This window comes from Nannospalax galili, unplaced genomic scaffold (assembly GCF_000622305.1).
Source record: "Nannospalax galili isolate Female #2095 unplaced genomic scaffold, S.galili_v1.0 scaffold566, whole genome shotgun sequence".
In the NCBI taxonomy this organism is placed as follows: Eukaryota; Metazoa; Chordata; class Mammalia; order Rodentia; family Spalacidae; genus Nannospalax; species Nannospalax galili.
This window is the reverse complement of record NW_008355811.1, coordinates 1,875,264-1,895,605: the sequence shown is the minus strand read 5'-3', so window position 1 is coordinate 1,895,605 and position 20,342 is coordinate 1,875,264. Positions and strand designations below refer to the sequence as shown.

The 20,342-nt window shown below is 47.4% G+C and overlaps 1 protein-coding gene across 1 annotated transcript; it reads left to right on the top strand.

The window, feature by feature from the left end:
* Window positions 1-222: 222 nt before the first annotated feature.
* Window positions 223-19,999, top strand: Piwil1 (piwi like RNA-mediated gene silencing 1). The gene is made up of 21 exons (XM_008853782.2): window positions 223-259; window positions 1,589-1,669; window positions 2,019-2,133; window positions 3,306-3,431; window positions 3,684-3,898; window positions 4,199-4,320; window positions 5,428-5,508; window positions 5,994-6,191; window positions 6,529-6,640; window positions 8,372-8,498; window positions 8,642-8,759; window positions 9,163-9,277; window positions 10,534-10,721; window positions 11,062-11,134; window positions 14,285-14,485; window positions 14,599-14,702; window positions 15,393-15,463; window positions 15,576-15,729; window positions 17,284-17,409; window positions 19,617-19,764; window positions 19,883-19,999. The coding sequence occupies exons 2-21, from the start codon at window positions 1,592-1,594 to the stop codon at window positions 19,997-19,999; spliced, it is 2,589 nt and encodes an 862-aa protein (XP_008852004.1). The 5' UTR covers window positions 223-259; window positions 1,589-1,591.
* The last annotated feature ends 343 nt before the right edge of the window (window positions 20,000-20,342 follow it).

The window sequence follows — 20,342 nt, the reverse complement described above, 5'->3', positions numbered from 1 at the left end:
CTATTGAAGCAAAATGCTGTGTAACATGAAGTTAGCATCTTGGCCATTCTTAAGCTCATCATGCAAAGCTGAACCAGTTTTTGTTTCTAAGCTCGCGTTAGAGCTGCACTGCTAAGTGTATGGAAGTCATTTTTTAAAGTATTCTCATTGGCTAGTAATATAGCTCTCTCTCCTTTAGGAGTGACTAAATACACCTACATCCAGACAGGGATACTTTTGAAACTGGAAAGAGGCCAAGCTGAAAACCTGAACTGACTGGGTAAGTATAATGCAGTCTTTTTGGGAATAACCTCTACAGTGCTGCTCAGACACCCCTGCAGAACTGGGTCTGACAGGGTTATGGAGTTGAAGCGGTGGCCTTTGTATCACCAGCACACTCTGAGAGCATTCCGTGTAGGAAGCAGCTGTTACTAGTGACCTTTGGGGTTTTTGGTTCATTTTAGGTAGTCATTGTTAGGGTGCCAAGCAAAGGAGCAAAAAGGGCAGGAGCTGGGCTGGAGTTGAGTGTGGGTGAGACGTGCCAGGTAGAAACAGCCATGGGGAAAGCATAGAAAAGATGGTCTTTGGGCTGGCCCTTAAAGGATGAACTGGATTCTTCTGGTTTACAGAGGGAACACCTCAGCTAAGGCATCCCTGAGTCAGGAAGTGAACTGAAGCTGGTGGGAAGAGAGCCAGTTTGCTAGACTCTCCTTCCATTAAGGCAAGGATGCAATCCAGCACTCCATGAAGGCATGTTGTGTACACCCCTGCTTAGGATGAAACCTGTCACTAGTTGCAGTATGCTATACCTGGCTGATAAACCAAGTATAACCTGCTTCAGGAAGCACTGACTAATGTGGGGGTTTGTTCAAGGTTCAGGCCCTGGAGCCCAAACGACCCCACCTTCATCTTCTCCCCTGTGGTGCGTGAGGGGTGATGAACATGAATGTGCTGCTCACAGCAGGCCAGCTGCTGAAAGCTGGGAGCTGTTGGCACTGACATAGGAGCAGTGAATGAGCAATTTAGAAATAACCCTGTGGTTTCTTCTCATCACCATAGCTGCTGATGGATTCATGGGAACAGGGTTCTAGAAAACACAGGAAGTTGGGAGGCTTGGGTTTGGGTGTGTTTAGTTCAAGCTGCAGTTGGGGCTGGGGAAGACTCAGGGTGCCATGGGTCTAAGAAATAGCTCTCTGAGGAGCCACCTTGAAATGTACTACAAATGTCCAACTTCACAGTGGATTGACTCATAGCCCCACACAGGAAAGAACAGCCCTGCCCCAACATTGTTACCCTCTGCACACTGGTTTCCTAAGTCTGCTCACCATGAATAATTATTGAAAACCAAATCTTTTATTACAGTACATTTCCCTGAACCAGGCTCTAGTGAGCACCAGGTTTGTAGGATGTAGGAACATTCCTCTAAGAAGCTGTGTTGGAATGCTAGCCCAGCATGCATGAGGCAAATCCTCATTAGGAAAGATTAAGAAATAATTGCCTGGAACTTAACTATAGGATCTTAAATTATTTTAATGGTAACACTGTAGAAATGGTCAATACATTTGTGCTAATTGAGTGCCATCCTCACATTTATTTCCCCTTGTGACAGAAAATGACGGGGCGAGCCCGAGCACGGGCCCGTGGAAGGGCCCGTGGGCAGGAGACTATGCAGCATGTTGGATCGACCACGGTGAGCATCCATCCTTTACAGCTTAGAAGGGTCTTGACTTGAAAAGAACACTGGTGGTGTTCTTGATGGTAGAGTACTTGTTTAGCATGCAGGAGACCCCAGGTTCCAGGGTTCCACTCCTGGCACCTCAACCTAACAAACATAAATCAGATGCTCTAAAGGAGGTGGGGGCTAAGCACGGGTATGAGAACTGGCTGACTTGATAACTCTTGCCTCAGATCTCTTTTTAAGAAAAAAATGTGTGATTAATAAGATGTTGCTGAATGCCATAGGCTAGTTTAGGACTTGTGGTTACTCTGGTATCCAACCTGCAGCATAAAGTAATTCGATTCTGTTTGTGTATGACCAGAGCCAGCAGCCTGGCTACATCCAGCCGAGACCTCAGCAACCATCCGCAGAGGGGGACTTGGTTAGTCGAGGACGGCAGAGAGGTGTGGTCGTTGGAGCTATAGCCAAGTCACAAGGTGAGAGGGAAGCAAAGCTTGCACAGTGCTTAGTACATCACAGAGCTGGGACAAACAACTGCTCACATACAGGTCCAGTGGTATATTGCAGAGTAACACAATGTCTGTTACCCTGTGTAGGTTCAAAATGAATTAGACTGCCACTTGCCAGGGCCACCTTAGCAAACATAACGATTAAATTTCAAATGTGACATCACTCTGCCTACTCTGCATTAATAACCCATTTTTTGGACATTTTCTTGAATCTGTAACAATTTCATCAAGAGCTGGATTAACTTCACTGTAGTTTGACTTAGAAAACATGTCTTCACATGTGTGGGGCAGAACCAGCACAGCCCACTGCCAATGTTAGGCATTCTGTCAAAACCTGCAGGGAGAGCAGAAGGTCCTGCCTCTGAGGGACATTGTTCTCAAAATGAGTCATGTTCTTCTGAAAGAGGGGAGACTAGTTACCCAGGAGTCCATTAACAGGTTCTCCTATACAAGATGTCATGTTCATGTTCCTGCACTCAACCAGAATACCATCATCTGACAAAGCTGAGGTCATCCTGTGGCCTGTTTCATGCTGTTGTTCTCAGGTGCCAGTTGTATACATGCCACATGTTGGGTGGCTGATAACTTAAGACTGTTTAGCTGTTCTCAGAATAAGCAAAACCTGATGGATGTAATCAGTACTGTATTCCCTACCCAGCATGACCCAGTATAGGATGTATACATGAAGATTCTGCTGGTTGTTAGCAGAACCAAATAGTGAGGAAACTTTCCATCATACCTGTGCCATGTTCTCATCCAGGTTATAGAGTTAACACGCTAAATTCTCGATGTCTTGTAGCTGTAACTACAGCAAGCCAGGCTGCAGAGGATGCTATACTATTAAGGCCCTCAATACATAAAATACAGAAACATGTCCTATTCACCAAACACATGTCATGAGTCCTTGCATCATATCTCAAGTGCCTGGCCTATTAAAGTGAAGGGGTCTTGTAAGGAGTGATCAAGTCTGCCAAAGGCTGGGGAGAGAGGGCTCTGTGAAGGACAAGGTGTGGAAAAGAATTTGATGTGTTGCCTGAGCAGCTGCACACCCACCTCAAAACCCTGTGAGGAATGCTGCTGTCCTCTGTCCCAGGCTCACTGCTGTCCCAGTGGGTGAGCCACTTTCCTCTCTCCTCAAGAACTGCAGCTATCCGCTGGATTTCAGGAAATGTCATTGGCAGAGAGAGGAGGGCGTCGTAGAGACTTCCATGACCTCGGTGTGAACACCAGACAGAACCTTGACCATGTCAAAGAATCAAAGACAGGTGGGCTCACAGCAGCACCTCTTCTGGAATCTTTTCATGGGTACAGGGTACACACTGTATAGGTTTCTCATAAAGAGATTGATGTTGTGGTGAATTACATGGTCTCCCCTTAAGAAGTAGGGTGGTGGTTCTCAAGGCCAGCTGTCATGAAGGTCAGTGCTGACCATTGTCCTAAGCTCTACCATGTCTGAAGGAAAGCTCTCAGAAGAGTGTAACCATGCCAAGGGCTGACTACATGTGGTGGCCCCTCAGGCTCTTCGGGCATCATCGTGAAGCTGAGCACCAACCACTTCCGACTGACCTCACGCCCCCAGTGGGCCCTGTACCAGTACCACATTGACTACAACCCACTGATGGAGGCCCGAAGGCTGCGCTCTGCACTGCTCTTCCAGCACGAAGATCTCATTGGAAGGTGTCATGCTTTTGATGGAACAATACTATTTTTACCTAAAAGACTACAGCACAAGGTTATTTCAAAAGCCTCCATGGGCAGTGGGAGATGGGGGTGTCCACATCAAAGCAAATGTTTTAAGCATGGGACATGAGACCTCCCAGGAGCCCCTGTAACATACTATGTCCTCCTTGGGTCCCTTGAGAGACAGGACTGTGTGGAGTTCTATGAAGGCTCTCAGCTACTCAGCCAATTTTTAAAGGTTTCTGTTCACAAATGTCTGCTTTGGGGGGTTGCTTTGGTAAAAGGGCCCCAGGGGACTCGGTGTGCTTTTCTGTGCAGAGTTAAGAGCTGGGTTTCACACCTCTAACTTCAGGTCACAGAAGTTTTCAGTCAGACACGGAATGGAGAACACGTGAAGATAACCATCACCCTGACCAATGAGTTGCCACCTACCTCACCTACCTGCCTGCAGTTCTACAACATCATCTTTAGGAGGTTTGTACCCCATAGCCTGTGTGAGCCACACAGGAATGCCATGTTGTCATTTTAAGGTGTGGTTTTCTAGCAGGAAATTCATTTACTTGCCTTTTGGGATTCTCTCTCTAACTTCCCCCAGGGTACAAGTCTTTGAAATACTGTTTGAGTTGTTAGAAACACATATACCTCAAGTGCCTCTTGTTGATTGCTTCTCTCCCTTGCCCCCAGGGCAGGTGAGAGCCTCCTGGCTGCTCCATGGCAGTGGATGATTACATGGGGAGCAATTGGCTTTCAGTGTACATACTGCATTTTCCAAATAAAAACATGTTCTAGGGGCTGGCTCAGTAGGTAAAAGTGTTTGCTGCGAAGCTTGAGGACCTGATTTCGAATTGCCAGTTCTCATGTAAAAAGACAGATATGGCTGTTCTCTTATAATCCCAGTGCTGGGGGTGAGGCAAGACAGGATCGCTGGGGCTTGCTGGCTGCCAGCCTAGGTCCAGGTTTACTGAAAGATTCTGTCTCAAGGGAATAAGGTAGACAGTGATAGAACAGGATACCTGATGTCCTCTTCCTGCATGGGGACACATATCCCACACATGTAGACATGTTCTGCAGAAGACCCCACACTGAGAAGAAATCTGAATGAGGCTGAAATTTGCATGAGAGTAATTGTATACAGTAGTTGAAATCATAACTTTGTAAGTTGTTAATAGTTGGCTCCTGGTAGAAGCAGTTACCGTGGTAGATATTTGAGTGAATACCTTTGGTAGGTACATTCCTTAAAGGAGCAAGTGGCAGACTTTATGCAGAGAGCTACATAAATAATATTAGACAGCTGCTCACCTCTTCAGACACAGCTTCGGACAGCACACAAACAGATCACCCAGTTTGCTCCAATAAAGCATAATTGATACACACTCGAATTTGAAACTCCTTATATGTTTTGAAATAATCTTTTTTAACCTTTAGCTATTTTAAGAACAATTTTTGACTCCCAGGCAGTATGGAAATAACTGGCATGGCCACAGGTGACAATGGGCCCTGTTCTGAGAGTAGGTTGTTCTGACTATATGTAGTTCTGGGTAGTCCCTAGTACTTAACACTAACAGTTCTTTCAATTTCTAGGCTTTTGAAAATCATGAATTTGCAACAAATTGGACGGAATTATTATAACCCAAGTGACCCAATTGATATTCCAAACCACAGGTTTGTATGCGGTGGAAAATCCCAGTCACTTGGGCCAGCACAGACTTTGAAATGGTCTGTAAACTTGAAACAACCTGTTGTTTATGGTGCTTATAGTTAAAGGAACATATAACTTGTCTTTAACAATAAGGAGTCACCTCAGAGTACTTCCATTAAAAAGAAATAGAGTCAGCAGCACATGCTGTGTGTGCTGCTGTGGGTCTTCAGCATCATCAGCTGAAGATGCCAATTGAAAGGTACCAAGGCCTCACAGCTCAGGTTTGTGATAACATAGGTACTTTGAGTTAGATTGACCACTGTAAAGAACAGTTTAGTCAAGTTAGTGTGTTTACTTATAAAACGATTTTGAAATCTTTGGAAAATAGGTCTCTGTCTAGAGTCTTGTGAAACTTAGAAGTAAACAGTCTCAGCAGCTTCCTGCTTCATACATAGGGAATAAAGCTGAAAACCCAGCATGAGGCCCATGACCTGTCCTGTGTTGGCAGGTTGGTGATCTGGCCTGGCTTCACTACTTCCATCCTTCAGTATGAGAACAACATCATGCTCTGCACAGATGTCAGCCACAAAGTCCTCCGGAGTGAGACTGTTCTAGACTTCATGTTCAACTTGTACCAGCAGACAGAGGAGCATAAGTTTCAGGAGCAAGTTTCTAAGGAGCTCATAGGGTTAATCGTCCTTACCAAGTAAGTCCTACTTCAAGTGTACAGTGACCCTCTGCCATCTTAAAAGCCTGGAGCTTCTTGGCCCATAACATTAGAGAATAAATGGGGCTTTGGGGGAGTCAGGCAGAGGCTAGTGAAAGTTAAGAGGATACCTGTCGGCTTTCCAAAGGCTATCCCTTTTTCAAAGGGGCATTCCCCTCATGATGTCTGCCCTCTTTTTATTATTTCTAGCTGTTGTTAGGTCCTTTCCCTACCCCTCCAGCCCCATCATGTATTCCCAGGGGACTGGATATGCAGGTAAATCCCCCCCGCCCCCGCATTTCCTTCTGATGTATACCTGATGGCCCTCATCCCACAGGTACAACAATAAGACTTATAGGGTAGATGATATTGACTGGGACCAGAATCCAAAGAGCACCTTCAAGAAGGCAGATGGCTCAGAGGTCAGCTTCTTGGAGTACTACCGGAAGGTACGAGACCCCCCAAAGTGGTGTGAAAGGTATATGTGTGCAGGCCCTACTCAGTTTTTCCCACATCACTGAGAAGCTGCTCACATCCTAGGAAGTACCTGCCCTGGCTTCTCTGCCCAGCAGAAGGGTCCATTTGGCTTTGCATGGTGAAGGATGGACTGGTGCTACACAGTGGAATACACTTGGCGTGGCCTCTCCCTCTCTAGCCAGCATTCTGTTTAGCTTCCCCAGGGGCCAACTTCACACATCCTTGACCCATAGCAGGGCTGAGGCTGGATGAGCTCTGGCTTTCAGTTTCCATATTGATGAAGTTCAGGTGCTCTTGCCATTCCTGGGATGACCAGGCTCCAGCTCTGGTATAGTCATCACCCATGCTAGGAAGATGAGAGAGAGCATGCAACAAGCAGTGAGAGGGGCAGCTGTCGGTGGGAGAGAAGGAAGTGGTCATCCAGCTCTGTGGCAGGCAGAAGGCTGGAACAGGCCAGTCATTTTGACACTCTTAAGAGCCCACTAGCTGTTTCCAGAAAGTGTTAGTTAAGATCTTAAATCTGTCTTTGAGGCGCCTCATCCCACAGGTACAACAAATGAAGTTCATTTTTCTACTTAAGCTAGACTATGTTCTCATCCTAAAGACCTGGATGAATGAGCTGGTGTGTGTTCTACATGAAAGTGCATCTGACTGATGGCCTTAACCTTAGGCTGTATCTGCTTTGCCTAGTTCTTAGCTGCCCAGCTCTCTGCAGCAGGGCCGCTCTGATTGCTCTGGGGGTACATAGTTCTCAGAGAAGTCCAGTAGGGCAGAGCTTGCTCCTGGCAGGTGACAGGCTAAGGGTCATCCCAGCTTCTGTGGACTCTAGCCAAACATGCCTGGATCCTGTCCTCAAGACTGATGAAAGCCTGCTGTGAGGTGGGTAAAGGGACAATCCTAAATTCCTACCACACAAGCCATGTGTGTCTAGTACTGATATATGAGGACAGCTGTGTTTGAGAGTCCTACTTGTAATGGGAATGTTAACTTTTTTTAAAACTCTAGTTGGTTCATTAGGAGATAATGAGAACTGGGTTAGTGGGACCTTATCCTAGGGTGGGTGTTATGCTTAGGCAGATGACTTGTCTTATTGATGTGATGATGCTCCTGTGTGCTCAGTGGAGATGTAGTCATTTTTTTTCCAAATAAAAGAATGGTTATAGAATAAGCAGATGTTAAGACTACAGGAAAGAGCCTTCACGCTTGGGAGGGAGCTTCCGTGACAGTAACCTGAGAAGTCTGTCCTATGTTGCTAAGCCAGGCCCCTATGGCACATGTATCCTGAGTGCCAGAACTTTTGTCTCTTGAATGCTGTTTGAAGGTAGTGACCGGTGAAGGTACTGGGAGTATTTCCTAACCACTATTTTGCAGTGCTCTCCTTCCCTGTCCTCAGTGGATTTCCTCCATGGTGGGGTCTCCATGGCTGAGTCCTGCAGACTCAGCAACCAAAGAGCTCATCCACCTGGGAAAGCAGGGGCAGACCTCGGCTCAGCACCTGAGGGCCTGACCTGAACCTCTCAGTTTATGCAAAGAGCAGCTGTTCAGAGAGCACATCCAACACCCCTCAGCAGGATTCATGCTTTACCTGGAAAACTGACCTAGCCTAACCCCTGCCTTCAAGGGTTAATTAAGCAACTATTATAACTGTTGTGTGCCAGGCTCCCTGATTGTTGCATAGCAGACCTTACTTTCCTTCTGAGCAGCAATATAACCAGGAGATCACTGACCTGAAGCAGCCAGTGTTGGTGAGCCAGCCCAAGCGGAGGAGAGGCCCTGGAGGCTCACTGCCTGGCCCCGCTATGCTCATCCCAGAGCTCTGCTACCTCACAGGTGTGTGGTGCTCCCCACTTCTCCACAGCTCTGCCTTCTCCACCCTCCTCTCTTCCCTTACTGCCCACCATAGCCATCCCCACTCCAGGGGCTGTGCAGCCTCCCAGTTGTTCAGCTTTTTACCTGCACTGCTTTGGTTGAAGGTCTGACTGACAAAATGCGCAACGACTTCAATGTGATGAAAGACCTGGCAGTGCACACTCGACTGACCCCTGAGCAACGGCAGCGGGAGGTGGGCCGGCTCATTGACTACATCCACAAGTAGGCACCCTTCCACACCCTCAGCCTCTGTTCTGGTTTCTCTGGGGGTCTGTGCCGGTCTTGGAGGACAGAAGGTATGGGCTCCTGTGTTCCCAAGGGAATGAAATTTCACATGTATATGTGGCTTTTCTAGTCCCTTCAGGAAAAGGAAGTGGGAAGGAAGAGCTAGAAATTTTTAGACCAATCTGTTTCCAGTCTATACTGTGTGTGGGTATATCCCACTTAAGGGATACAGTCAACACATTGGGATCTTAAGTGTGGAGAAAGAAGCAGGTGTAGTAGAAACAGGAACTTGTCTTGTGTTCTGGGCCCAGGGTGGCCTTGAAGTATACTGCCCACCTGCATGTAGGGTCAGCCAACCTAGCTGCTATCTGCTCATACTGGGCATTTCTCCAACTTACAGGGATGACAATGTGCAGAAGGAGCTTCGAGACTGGGGCTTGAGCTTTGATTCCCATCTGCTGTCATTTTCAGGAAGAATCCTGCAGTCCGAGAAGATTCACCAGGGTGGAAAAACAGTAAGGCCGTTTCTGAGGCAATAGTTGGGCAGGATTTGGGGCAGATCTCTGTGAGACACAGTCCTCTCCCCTTCCCCTCTTCCCCTTCCTTGTACCCTGCCAACTATGGAGGGCCACAGTACAGCCCAACTGGGGCACTCTTTAAGAGGCAGCCTGGGACCTTTGAGCACGTGGAACCCAAAGCCCAGTCCTCAAAATAAGATCTGGCTAAAAAGGAGCTGCTTTTAAAAAATATTTGTGTATGAGTGTATTGCCTGCATGTGTGAAAGTGCACCCATGTCATGCAGTACCCTTGGAGATCAGAAGAAGGTGTCAGATCCCTTGAAACTGGAGTACAGATGGTTGTTAGCCACCATGTGGGTGCAGGGAACCAAATCCAGGTCCTCTGTAAGAGCAGTCAGTGCTCTTAGCCATTGAACCAACTCTCTGGTCCTGGAGCTGCATTTTCAAAAGTAACCCAGCTTAGGGTATAGAATAGTCTAATGTCTGTCTGGGCATTTTATCGACACCAAATAATTTACCTGGGAAGCCCCCATTTGGTTGGCTTTGTCTTCCCGGGCCATGTGTCTCTTTGAATTCATGTTAAACATCACAGTGCCTTTTACGGTTTTTCAGGAAAAGGAAAAACAATTTTTAAAAATAGTCCTATGAAGTCAAAGCACTGCAAATACCAAATCCTTAAACATTATTTTGAAAGCTGCACCTTTCCTCCTAGGGTAGTGCTGAGGGAGCTGCCCAGCTGTGTGAAGGGATGGCTGACTTAGTGCTTCCAGCAGCCTGTAGACATGCAGGACCAGCTGTTACAGCAGAAGCCCTGGGTGTTAGCTCTGATAGCCACAAGTGGCTCTTCTCTGAGTTTTACTATCTGCATGGAATGCTACTATCAACGGACTTAGCTTTCCAGCCTTATTTTTTATGCCTTTATCATGAAGAAAATGGCACTAATCTTTGTAAGCCTTTAGAAGAAATGATGGTATCAGGAGAGATGATGATGAGATCTCCCATAGCACTCGGGAAAGTGCCTGACAAAGTAAGGTCAGCATGAGGGTATGATATACAAAGGCCATCCTCCTCCAGATGCATTTTGTGACTTCCAAGCTGGGTTTTTTGTTTTGTTTTGTTTTGTTTTGTTTTTTAATCTGTTACTCTAGCTCAAACTTGAGTGTGGTAGTCTATGGCTCAAAATAACTGGTGAGATTGTGCAAGATCTTTGAATTTGTCACAACTAATAGTGGCATTTCTACCCTTTGTTCTAGTTTGATTACAACCCACAGTTTGCAGACTGGTCCAAAGAAACAAGAGGCGCGCCATTGATCAGTGTGAAGCCACTAGATAACTGGCTACTGATCTATACACGCAGGAATTATGAAGCAGCCAACTCACTGATACAAAACCTGTTCAAAGTCACTCCAGCTATGGGTATTCAGATGAAAAAGGCAATCATGTGAGTGTCTCGGGGCCATGATTGGTAGTCATGTGAAAGGTGTGAAAAACTCCAGAGTGATGGAGCCACCAGTGAGCTCCTGCAGCCCCAAGATTTGCCAGGGCTCCCAGCAATATAGACACACAGAGAAAGTGGGCAGGAGAAAAGATTAGGGAGGTGTGCTTAGTAAGCTGGGCTGGCAGTGCAGCTTATTTTGGCCATGACCCTTCACCCAAATGGATGATCCTAGAGCTATGCTTCTTGTCATTTTGTGTTTGATGCAGAAAATACTGACCATGTTACAGTTTGTCGGCTTGCACACCATCTGTCTTCTTGAATGTTGTCTGCACTTCCATTCTAGGATCGAGGTAGATGACAGAACCGAAGCTTACCTGAGAGCCCTGCAGCAGAAGGTCACATCAGATACCCAGATAGTGAGTAGCTGCTGGCCCAAGCTGTGCCAGGGAATGCGGGGCTGAGAAGGTGCATCAGGGAGTCTCTGGATACTACTCCTTTTCTAGTCCTCAAATGAGCTACAAAACTTGTCTTTGGCCTTTAAGGTAGCTGGGCTGATGCTTGTGTGAGGTGTGTGCCCAGGAACTGGTGACTGTGCCCTGCAAAAGATGAGGTGGTATGAAGAGAAAGAAGCCTGTCTTTAGTTCATTCTGCCTCAGAGGCTCTAGTTCTAGAAGCTTTAGGAAAAGCAGAGGCAGAAGAGTAAGAGCCAACTCTTATTTGTTGAGCAGATACAGAAGTATGGCCGCAGAGAAACTCTGGAGGTCAGCACCTGCACTGTGAATACCAGGTCACTGCGCAGGCTGCTGATTGCAGAGTGTGGTACCACAGCCCCTCTTGTGAGCTGGGCTGCCTTGACCTTAGTGAGTGCCATCCTTCTGTCATGTGAGACTTGGCACTCAGGAGAGGAGTGGTGATGTGCATGGTGCCACAGGTCCTATGTGTGCTGGTGGAAGTCCTCTCAGTGGTGGCATGTCGTTGCCTGCAGTATGCCTGAGGAGGAGGTGGGGGACAAAATTGAAGGCAAATCAGAGGATGGATGGTAGGTAGTCCAGGATGGTGACTGCATCTGCACCACATTATCGGATCTATTCTGGCCGTACTCTAGGAGCACTGGGGACTTCCTGTTTGTTTTCTCATGACCTGTGACATCACTGACTAGAGGAGATTCTGGAGTCAGATCCAAGCTGCACAGCCTGGCCCAGGCCAGCCACCTGTGTGACCCCAGCAAGGCTTGGGTTACAGTTTCTCCACTGAGAACATTGATGTGATGATGACAGTCACCCTGTTGTCCTTCCAGACTCCAACAAGTACTTTGAATTAGTAAGAAGAGTGTCACCTCATACTATGCATGTGCATGCCAGGCACACTACTTGGGTCTGCACAATTCCTGAAGAAGGCTTTTGCATTTAAACATTTCTAAAAAGTGATCTCTGTCCCACAGGTTCTTCAACCCGACACTGATGGACATGCTACTGCTCTTTACTATTGCTCTTCAATTTGGCCTTCACAAATATGAGTGATAGTGCTGTGGTGACCGAGTAGGGCAGGAGGTGGGGTCAGGGCTCAGGGCTCAGGGCAGGAGCCAGCTAGGCCTAACCTTTTCACTGTCCTCTGCTCAAGAAGCACAGGCCTCTTGTGTGGCAGGAAGCCATAGCAGGCTGAGGTAGGAGGCTGGCTACAAGGGAACCACACTGAAGGAATAGCTTCACCCACCTCTCCACAGACTGGTGACCTTCCTCCTTCACGTCCCTGCATCCTCAGCCCTGCATGTGGGAAGTGATGGCCTGCACCCATGTACTCCAAACGTAGCTCATGAATTAAGGTCTCTACGCTAAACAGTCTCTGTATTTTGCTTCATTTTTCTGCTGGTGGTGGATCTCTGCCTCCTTAAATCCCAAGGCAGCTGCTGCAAGTCTCATTAGCAGGGTGGGCTTCCAAGAAACACCTGGGGGCATGGCAGTCTCTTGTAACAGTCAGTTGCCTCTAAGAACAAAGAGCCAACAAAGGAACAGATTGTATAAAGCCAGTCATTAGTTAGACTTAAAGCAGCAGCCTGAAACAAATGGTGATGTGGGGTCCCACAGGTCCCCATTGCCTTTGTACCTTAGCACAATGCTAGCACAGTTCTGCAGAGAGCTCGTAAGCTGCAAATGATGGAATGATACAGATAGGAGAGTGAACCTCCAGAAATGAGGACACAGCCCTCTGTGGCTGTGGTGGATAAATGCATTGAGGGAGGGATGATGAACTGCACATGAGAGAGGGACACACCAAATCAGTTCATAACTGGCTGATGTTGGGAGTATGTCTTTGGTTGTGAATTTTCTATTACTGTGACAAATACCTGCCAGAGTTTAAAAGGGAAGATTGATTTAGGCTTATGTTTCAGAGGTTCAGTCCAGGGTCATTGGCTCCATTGTTTCCAGGTCATGATGAGGCAGAGCATCACAGAAGGGAGGGTGTAGCGATGCAGAGCTACTCACCTCATGGTAGCCACAGAACAGAGGAACAGAAAAGGAACAAAATGTACTCTTCAGAGGCAAGCCCCTGGGTCCAATCTCCTCCCTGATCTCACTTGTCATTCCCATCATCACCCAACAATGTCATCAAGCATTGATCCCATCAGTAGATTAATCACTCAGGGTCCAGTCGCCTCCCCAAGACCCAGCTCTAAACACTACTGGGGACCAAGTCTTCCACACCAAACTGACACAGGCTGCCTTTAAGAACAAATTAGAAGTTTATATTTGGTTCATGCAGAAGCAGTAGAAAGAGCACAAAAGGAATTCCCTAACCCTTAGCACTTCACCACCAGCCTAAGAGGCCATGCAAGCATTGAGGGCCAGAGACAGACTGCCCACATGACTGGAGTCCTGAATAGTGGCCTGTTTATGTCCAATCTGCTTTTCCTTTTTGCCTTCATCTCCTCAACCCACAGGCAGGTAGATAGTTGCTGTGTTACCTAAAATAATGGAGATACCAGGGTGGAGCCTGATGTGCTGGGAATAAGACAAAAGTCAGTCTAGGGGTACACTGGGGCATGCAGCAGTGAGTCACGAGCTGGATTGGCTCTAGGAACTTGAACATGGATTCCCAGAGTTCAGATGTTCCATTGCGCCCTCAGAATTGCCACCTTCTTCCTGGGAAAGTTCAAAAGTTCATGCTATGATCAGATTCCTAAGCCAGAGCTTTGGGGTTTGAAAGCCATTCTGGAAGAGCCATGAGTTAAGGCTCAGAGAGCTGTGCATCTCCTACCTGTGAGTGAATCACACTTGCATTCACTGTTTCACCCAGACCATGGACTACCCTCAGGTTCTTGGGCTTGTAGACTTGGTTCTACTGACTTGAGTGTATATGCAAAGCATCTGTCTCTTAGATTATGACAGATAACATAGAAACAGCATTCCTGTCCTACTGATTAGCCACATGGCAGAACTGATAGGTGGCATGGGTGACAGCACTCACGTGAGTGCTCACCCACGACAGCACTCACGGAGCCCAGGTCTTTCCCCCTTATGCTTGGCCTTCTGTTTCCTGGTTCTCTGTAATGAGGCATTTGTTTTCAGGTTGTCTGTTTATTGTCAAGTAACCGGAAAGACAAATATGATGCCATTAAAAAGTACCTGTGCACAGACTGCCCCACACCAAGTCAATGTGTAGTGGCCAGGACCCTGGGCAAGCAGCAAACAGTCATGGCCATCGCCACTAAGATCGCCCTGCAGATGAACTGCAAGATGGGTGGCGAGCTCTGGAGGGTCGACATGCCTGTGAGTCTGTGTTCACTGGGAGACAGAGTGGTTGAATGGTTTAGGAAAGGAGACTTGGCATGTTAGCATCTGCCAGTGCCCTGCCATGCCTAAATGACACATTTCCTCTAAAGCTGAAGCTGGCCATGATTGTTGGCATCGACTGTTACCATGACACCACGGCCGGGCGGAGGTCTATTGCAGGATTTGTTGCCAGCATCAACGAAGGGATGACCCGGTGAGTCAGGGAGCCATGGCCATGGAATGGCTGGCTAGTAGGAGCACCATGAGGCATAGGGCTAGCCTGTTGTGTCCCTGTCCTGCTGCACATTTCAGAAGGGTCACCACCCTGCCCCTTTTTGACACTCGCTGCCCAGTCTATACTCTGGTATCTTCCTTAAGGTTCATTGAACATGGCCAACTCTGAAAAATCCTTAGTTTGACAGTTTGTTCTTGGCCCCTGAAAGAGATTCATGCTTTTAATGTAGAAAGCCGTTTACCCAGTCCCCTGTTTTCAGCATTAGCTTTCATGTTTTTGTGGAATGAGGGAACTGCCCACAGCAACAGAGCCTGAAGCTACTTGTAGGTGTCAGTGGGTATGGGTCTGGTATTGGGGAGCAGAGGGAACTGTGGAAGGCATGGCCTGTTGAGAGCAGAGCGGTGAGCACTTGCTTCAGGCAGGCCAGGTGGACCCAGGTGGCCTCCTTGCCACTCTCATTTTCCCCCTTCTGAAGAAAAGTGCGCTGCTGCATTAGAATTTGAGAAATTGACATGGGCAACTTCAGAGGGTTTCTTGCTCTTCTGCTTGGCTGAGGTCTCCTAGGGGGGTATGTGGAAGGTGGCAGAGGAAGACTTGTAGGAAATTAGAACCTAGAGCAGCTGAGCAGAGAAGTTGAGGGTCCTCACCACCCTGCTTTTCTCTAAATAGCTGGTTCTCCCGATGCATCTTTCAAGACCGTGGACAGGAGCTAGTGGATGGACTCAAGGTGTGCTTGCAAGGTGGGTCTGTGTACCCCTCTGTCCTGACTGAGACTCTTGAGCCATTACTGAAAGCACTTGGGAACTGGAAGGACTCCGTGTGAACTCCTGAAGACCTCCCTGACTTTTACAGCTGCCTTGAGGGCTTGGAGTGGATGCAATGAGTACATGCCCAGCCGAGTCTTCGTGTACCGAGATGGTGTGGGGGATGGGCAGCTGAAGACCCTGGTCAACTATGAGGTCCCACAATTCCTGGACTGCCTCAAGTCAGTTGGGAAAGGATACAAGTAAGCATGTCGGTCCCACAAAGCTGCTCTAGAAACCAAACTGTTTGCCTTTGAAATTAGTGTCATTTGATGGAAAGGTAGTAGCTTCACAGGAGTGGATCTGAAGGTAGTGAAGGGTAAGAGAGGCGGGGTTAAGCAAGCAGCCAATGCAGCCTACCTGTTCCCTGAGGCTGGATCTGGTTTACATCACAGCTCAGTGCAGCCTACTTCACATGGTTTGCTCTGAAGCTGTGCTCACAGTAGTCAGGAGTAGTGCCTGCCAACACACCACCATGAGCTCCTACCGCACTCTGAGCCCTATCTAGGCAGACAGAAGCAGGTTCATAGCACATGGACCCAGTTACATTCTGTGTTCTTCCCAAAGCTGTGGGCATCTGGCAGTCCCCACAACAGCAGAGCTTTGTGGGCGGATGGTGTCATTTCTACCAATGTCCCTGCTTCTCTCAGTAAAGTCTGTTTACTGCTCATTGACACGATGTTGTGGAAGAGAAGTTCCCATGTGGGTCTTGTGGGCCTCATACCCAGGCTCCTAGAAATTGTTTACCTCTAGAGAATGCAGAGTTACTGAGTTCTGTGTTCCTAGAACTTTACCTGAGAGCAGAAGTCAGCCATGTCTAAGCTTGGAAGGAACTGATGTTAATCTAAATAGAGTACACTCTTGATCCTTACTGCTGCCAAGCAGGTCAAATGCAGCCTTGTTTTGAGGCTCAATTTATTGACGCCTGTGTGTGCACAAGTGACTCTCCCAAGGGATTTCAGAAGAGCCTTTCAAAGGTGGGAGAACCAAGTGGGAGGGAACTTCCAGCAGACTACTGCCCCTAGAGAGAGGAACTATGTACAGGCCACATGCTCCTGCTGGGCATTTAATTTCCCTCAATGTGAATAATGCAGAGGGAGCTGGTTGTGACAGTGTGTGCACCCTGTGTACCCCAAGGCAGCCAAAGACTAGCAGTCGGAGGGCTCTACATCTTTGAGACTCTAGGGAAATATGAAACACAAATAACCAAGTTATCCATCCTGGTGATGTGCCATTAGTTTTGCATGTTTACATATTTACCATCCCGCAAGAAGTGTTTTAGATATAGTATATTGGGATAGATAGTGTTTGTGTGTGTATTATGCATATATATTGTATGTGACATACTATGATCCATTATGAACCAGTAATTCTGAAAACAACCAGGTCAGACATTGATACTCTTTGAGCCAGCTGTCCTAGACAGATCCCAGAGCTAAATGTGAATTTTCCAGAGTAGGAAATGCTCATTGCAGGGTTGACACTGCGTACTTTTGAGGCCTGCTGGAGGTAGCATTCTGGTGTGACAGGTATGCTAAGTTTAGTCTGTACGTGCACCTGCCTGGCCTCCTGTCATGGAGCACACAGGTGATATCTGGTTATCCAGCCCCAAGTCATACCTGGCCCTTTCTCCTCCAGTATGTAGGCAAGTGATGTGACCAAGAGGGGGGCCCGTCCCTGAGGGACAAGTGAACATGTGTCCACATGCCTGAACAGGCCACCATCCTAGTGCAGCCATGCTCCTCTTTATCCTTTAGCCCAAGACTGACAGTGATCGTGGTAAAGAAGCGGGTCAATGCCAGGTTTTTTGCTCAGTCTGGTGGAAGACTCCAAAACCCACTTCCAGGGACAGTCATCGATGTGGAGGTCACCAGGCCCGAGTGGTAAGTTCTGGGGCCTTGAGACTTAACCAGCATTAGCATCTTTGCTTTTTGATTTCCAACACTGTGTTTCCTGGACATCCTCTTCAGCTGATGTGGTTGGACATCCTCATTAAAGAGGATGAGACTGTTGAGACCTGAGAAGGCCCACTCCCTCTGGTTGGCTTCTTGGTTGATTGGAGAAGTTTTTCTTGTATGGTGTTTCAGAGACTAGGAGCAGCTTCTGCAGAGAGCATGTTTTTACACATATAGGGGGCTAGAGAGATGGCTTAGTGCTTGCGAACACTTGCTGCACCCCTGCCAAGGACCTGGGTTCAGTTCCCAGTACCCACATGGTGACTGACAATTGTCTATAACTCCAGTTTCAGGGGATCCAGCACCCTTTTCTGGCCTCCAAGAGTACCAGGCACTCATGTAGTACACATACATGCATTCCAGCACACACACATGCATGAAAAATACAATAATTTTATGGATATAACTTCTTCCAAAGGTTATTTCTAGCAAATTTTTAGAACTGTGATGCCACACACAGTTGTCCAGAGGTCAAGGCTTCATCTCATACATTAGACAGTTATAAAAGTGGCTTGTATGTCAGCAGAGCTATATGGAGCCTGTAGCTGTGCACCAAAGTAAGAAAGCAAAAGCCAGCAAGAGCTCAGGGCCCTGTGAGCACAGGGCCAGCCTTACAGCATACAGGGCTCAACTGATGGGCAAACTGGTATGCATCTGTGATGAGCTCCTTCTGGAGGACCAGGCGGGGCTGTGTCTGAGGCAGTAAGCCATGTTCTGGGGACAGCAGTTTGCCACCCAGTCTGCAGCCACCCTTTCTTCTAGTGTGTAAGGCTGAGGAGGGTTTATGGAATTATAGGTGAGGGTTTGGGAACCTCACTAATGTCCTTATTTTCCCTGCATGAACCCCAGTGGGTGAGGTGCTCTTAACAACTGAGCCTCACTGGCCTGAAAACCTGAACTGGGTGTTCAACTGACCAAATCCTGCAAGTCTTCCAAAATCTGAAATCTGAAGCATTTTTAGTCAATGGCATTCCAGACAGGAAAATCACAACAAAAGGTTTTTGTTCCATTTCCTCTGCTATGTAATTGAACAAAGGTTGTTGTTGTTTGAAATGCACTGTTTTGGGTTTCTCTTTTGCTCAAAATTTGGTTGTAGTATTGGTTCCTTCTTGGGGGAGGGGTTTCTATCATATTAGGAACATCCACAAGGCAGGCAGAATGAGGATGAGACCCAGACAGGGCCAGTCCTCTCCTGTGGGCCTCCCTGACCCTTCACAGAACCTGATGTCACACCTGACTGTTCAGGTACCACACAAGAAGATGGCTAGGTAAGCCCATGAGCAAATGGGGCAATGTCCAAATGAATTTGGAGAATGACAGGTACGTGTTGTCACCAGATACTGTTCAAACCCCAACTGTGAGAGCTACTCAGATACTTGGAGTGAACAGCAGGATTCTCTAAAACAGCAAGGAGCTTTGACTACCACACACAGATCTGATTCTCTCTAGAATTTGTTCCCTGTGGACACATATCATTGAACATCAGACCCCCATTCTTTCCCAAACAGACTCCAATATAGAGCACTTCTGATTTCATATTTCTCTAGCCTAGGTAGACATAGTGAATCGCAGAGTTAATTTCTTTCTGTCACAGGTCAGATTACAAGATCTCTTGATTGAGATTTCATTGCTATCAGGAAACAAAAAGCTCAGATGTCAGGCTTTCTCCTAGAATGCTGCTTTGGCAGTATTGCCTATGCTCAGCTTTGTCCTTCTGCTTGGTTCCACACTCCATTTATTCTCTCTCTCACTTACCTTTTCTCCAAGTCCTTAAATGATCAAACTATATTGTTGCTATTAACAATGGGAGCAGCAAGATGAAACAGGTCCTATCTCTACTCCCTGTCACTGCTCAGTACCCCATGTGGCTGAGTCCCCTCCCCTCCTGCAGTGTGTAGGGGAGAATAAGGGCTAGGACTGTGGCTGGTATGCTCTGTGGCATTAGCATTGTGACATAGATGTAAACAAATGAGCTTCATATACTTCTGTGCATGCTGCCATCAGTGGCTCAGAAATTGCTTGCCCTGGGCAGCACAGACACTGGGGCTGGAGGAGAGATGAGCTTGCTTGAGAGCACAAGGTATTTCCTTATAAAAAGGTGTCCTCTCCCTGCCTGGTCTTTTCTGCCTTTGTAGGTATGACTTTTTCATTGTGAGCCAGGCAGTGAGGAGTGGGAGTGTTTCCCCAACCCACTACAATGTCATCTACGACAGCAGTGGCCTGAAGCCTGACCACATCCAGCGGCTAACATACAAGCTCTGCCATGTCTATTACAACTGGCCTGTGAGTGCATGCCACTGTCTGGGCCCCTTTCTGGTCTACCCGCCCCACTCAGCAGGCTGTGGTAGGGAGTCCCATTCAACCAGTTCAACCCAATGACAGGCCTTCTTTCCTCCCACAGGGTATCATCCGTGTGCCTGCACCCTGCCAGTATGCACACAAGTTAGCCTTCCTCGTGGGCCAGAGCATCCACAGAGAGCCGAACTTATCTCTATCCAACCGCCTCTACTACCTCTAACTGTGAGGGTTCCTTCTGGAACTCTGCCAATTCTTAGCTTTTATTTTTTAAATAGTTTTCTTTCTAAAGGAAATTTGGGGAGGGAATTGGGAGAACCAAAGTTTTATTTCTAGTGTTGCTATTTAACTGCTTTCTTATTTTATAGGTAAAAATTAAGATTTTAAATTTGACTTTGTTTCTCTTAGTGTGTTGTGACAGTTTGCCTGGCAGAGGGTGGGCAAGGCCTTTTGAACCACAGATAGACTTTCCTAAAGCAGCCATGTCAGCAGGTTACTCCAGGGAGTAGGTCCTACCTGTACACTGCTCTTTGTTTTTGAATTTTGAGTTGAAAGGAGAGAAGGGA

What these genes read in the sequence shown, in the direction of transcription:
- Piwil1 (XM_008853782.2), top strand. Translation starts at nt 1,592, where the DNA reads ATGACGGGGCGAGCCCGAGCACGGGCCCGTGGAAGGGCCCGTGGGCAG. An exon ending in GAGGTCACCAGGCCCGAGTG is followed by an intron (nt 17,410 to 19,616) that starts GTAAGTTCTGGG and finishes CTGCCTTTGTAG; the next exon opens with GTATGACTTTTTCATTGTGA. An exon ending in ATGTCTATTACAACTGGCCT is followed by an intron (nt 19,765 to 19,882) that starts GTGAGTGCATGC and finishes TTCCTCCCACAG; the next exon opens with GGTATCATCCGTGTGCCTGC.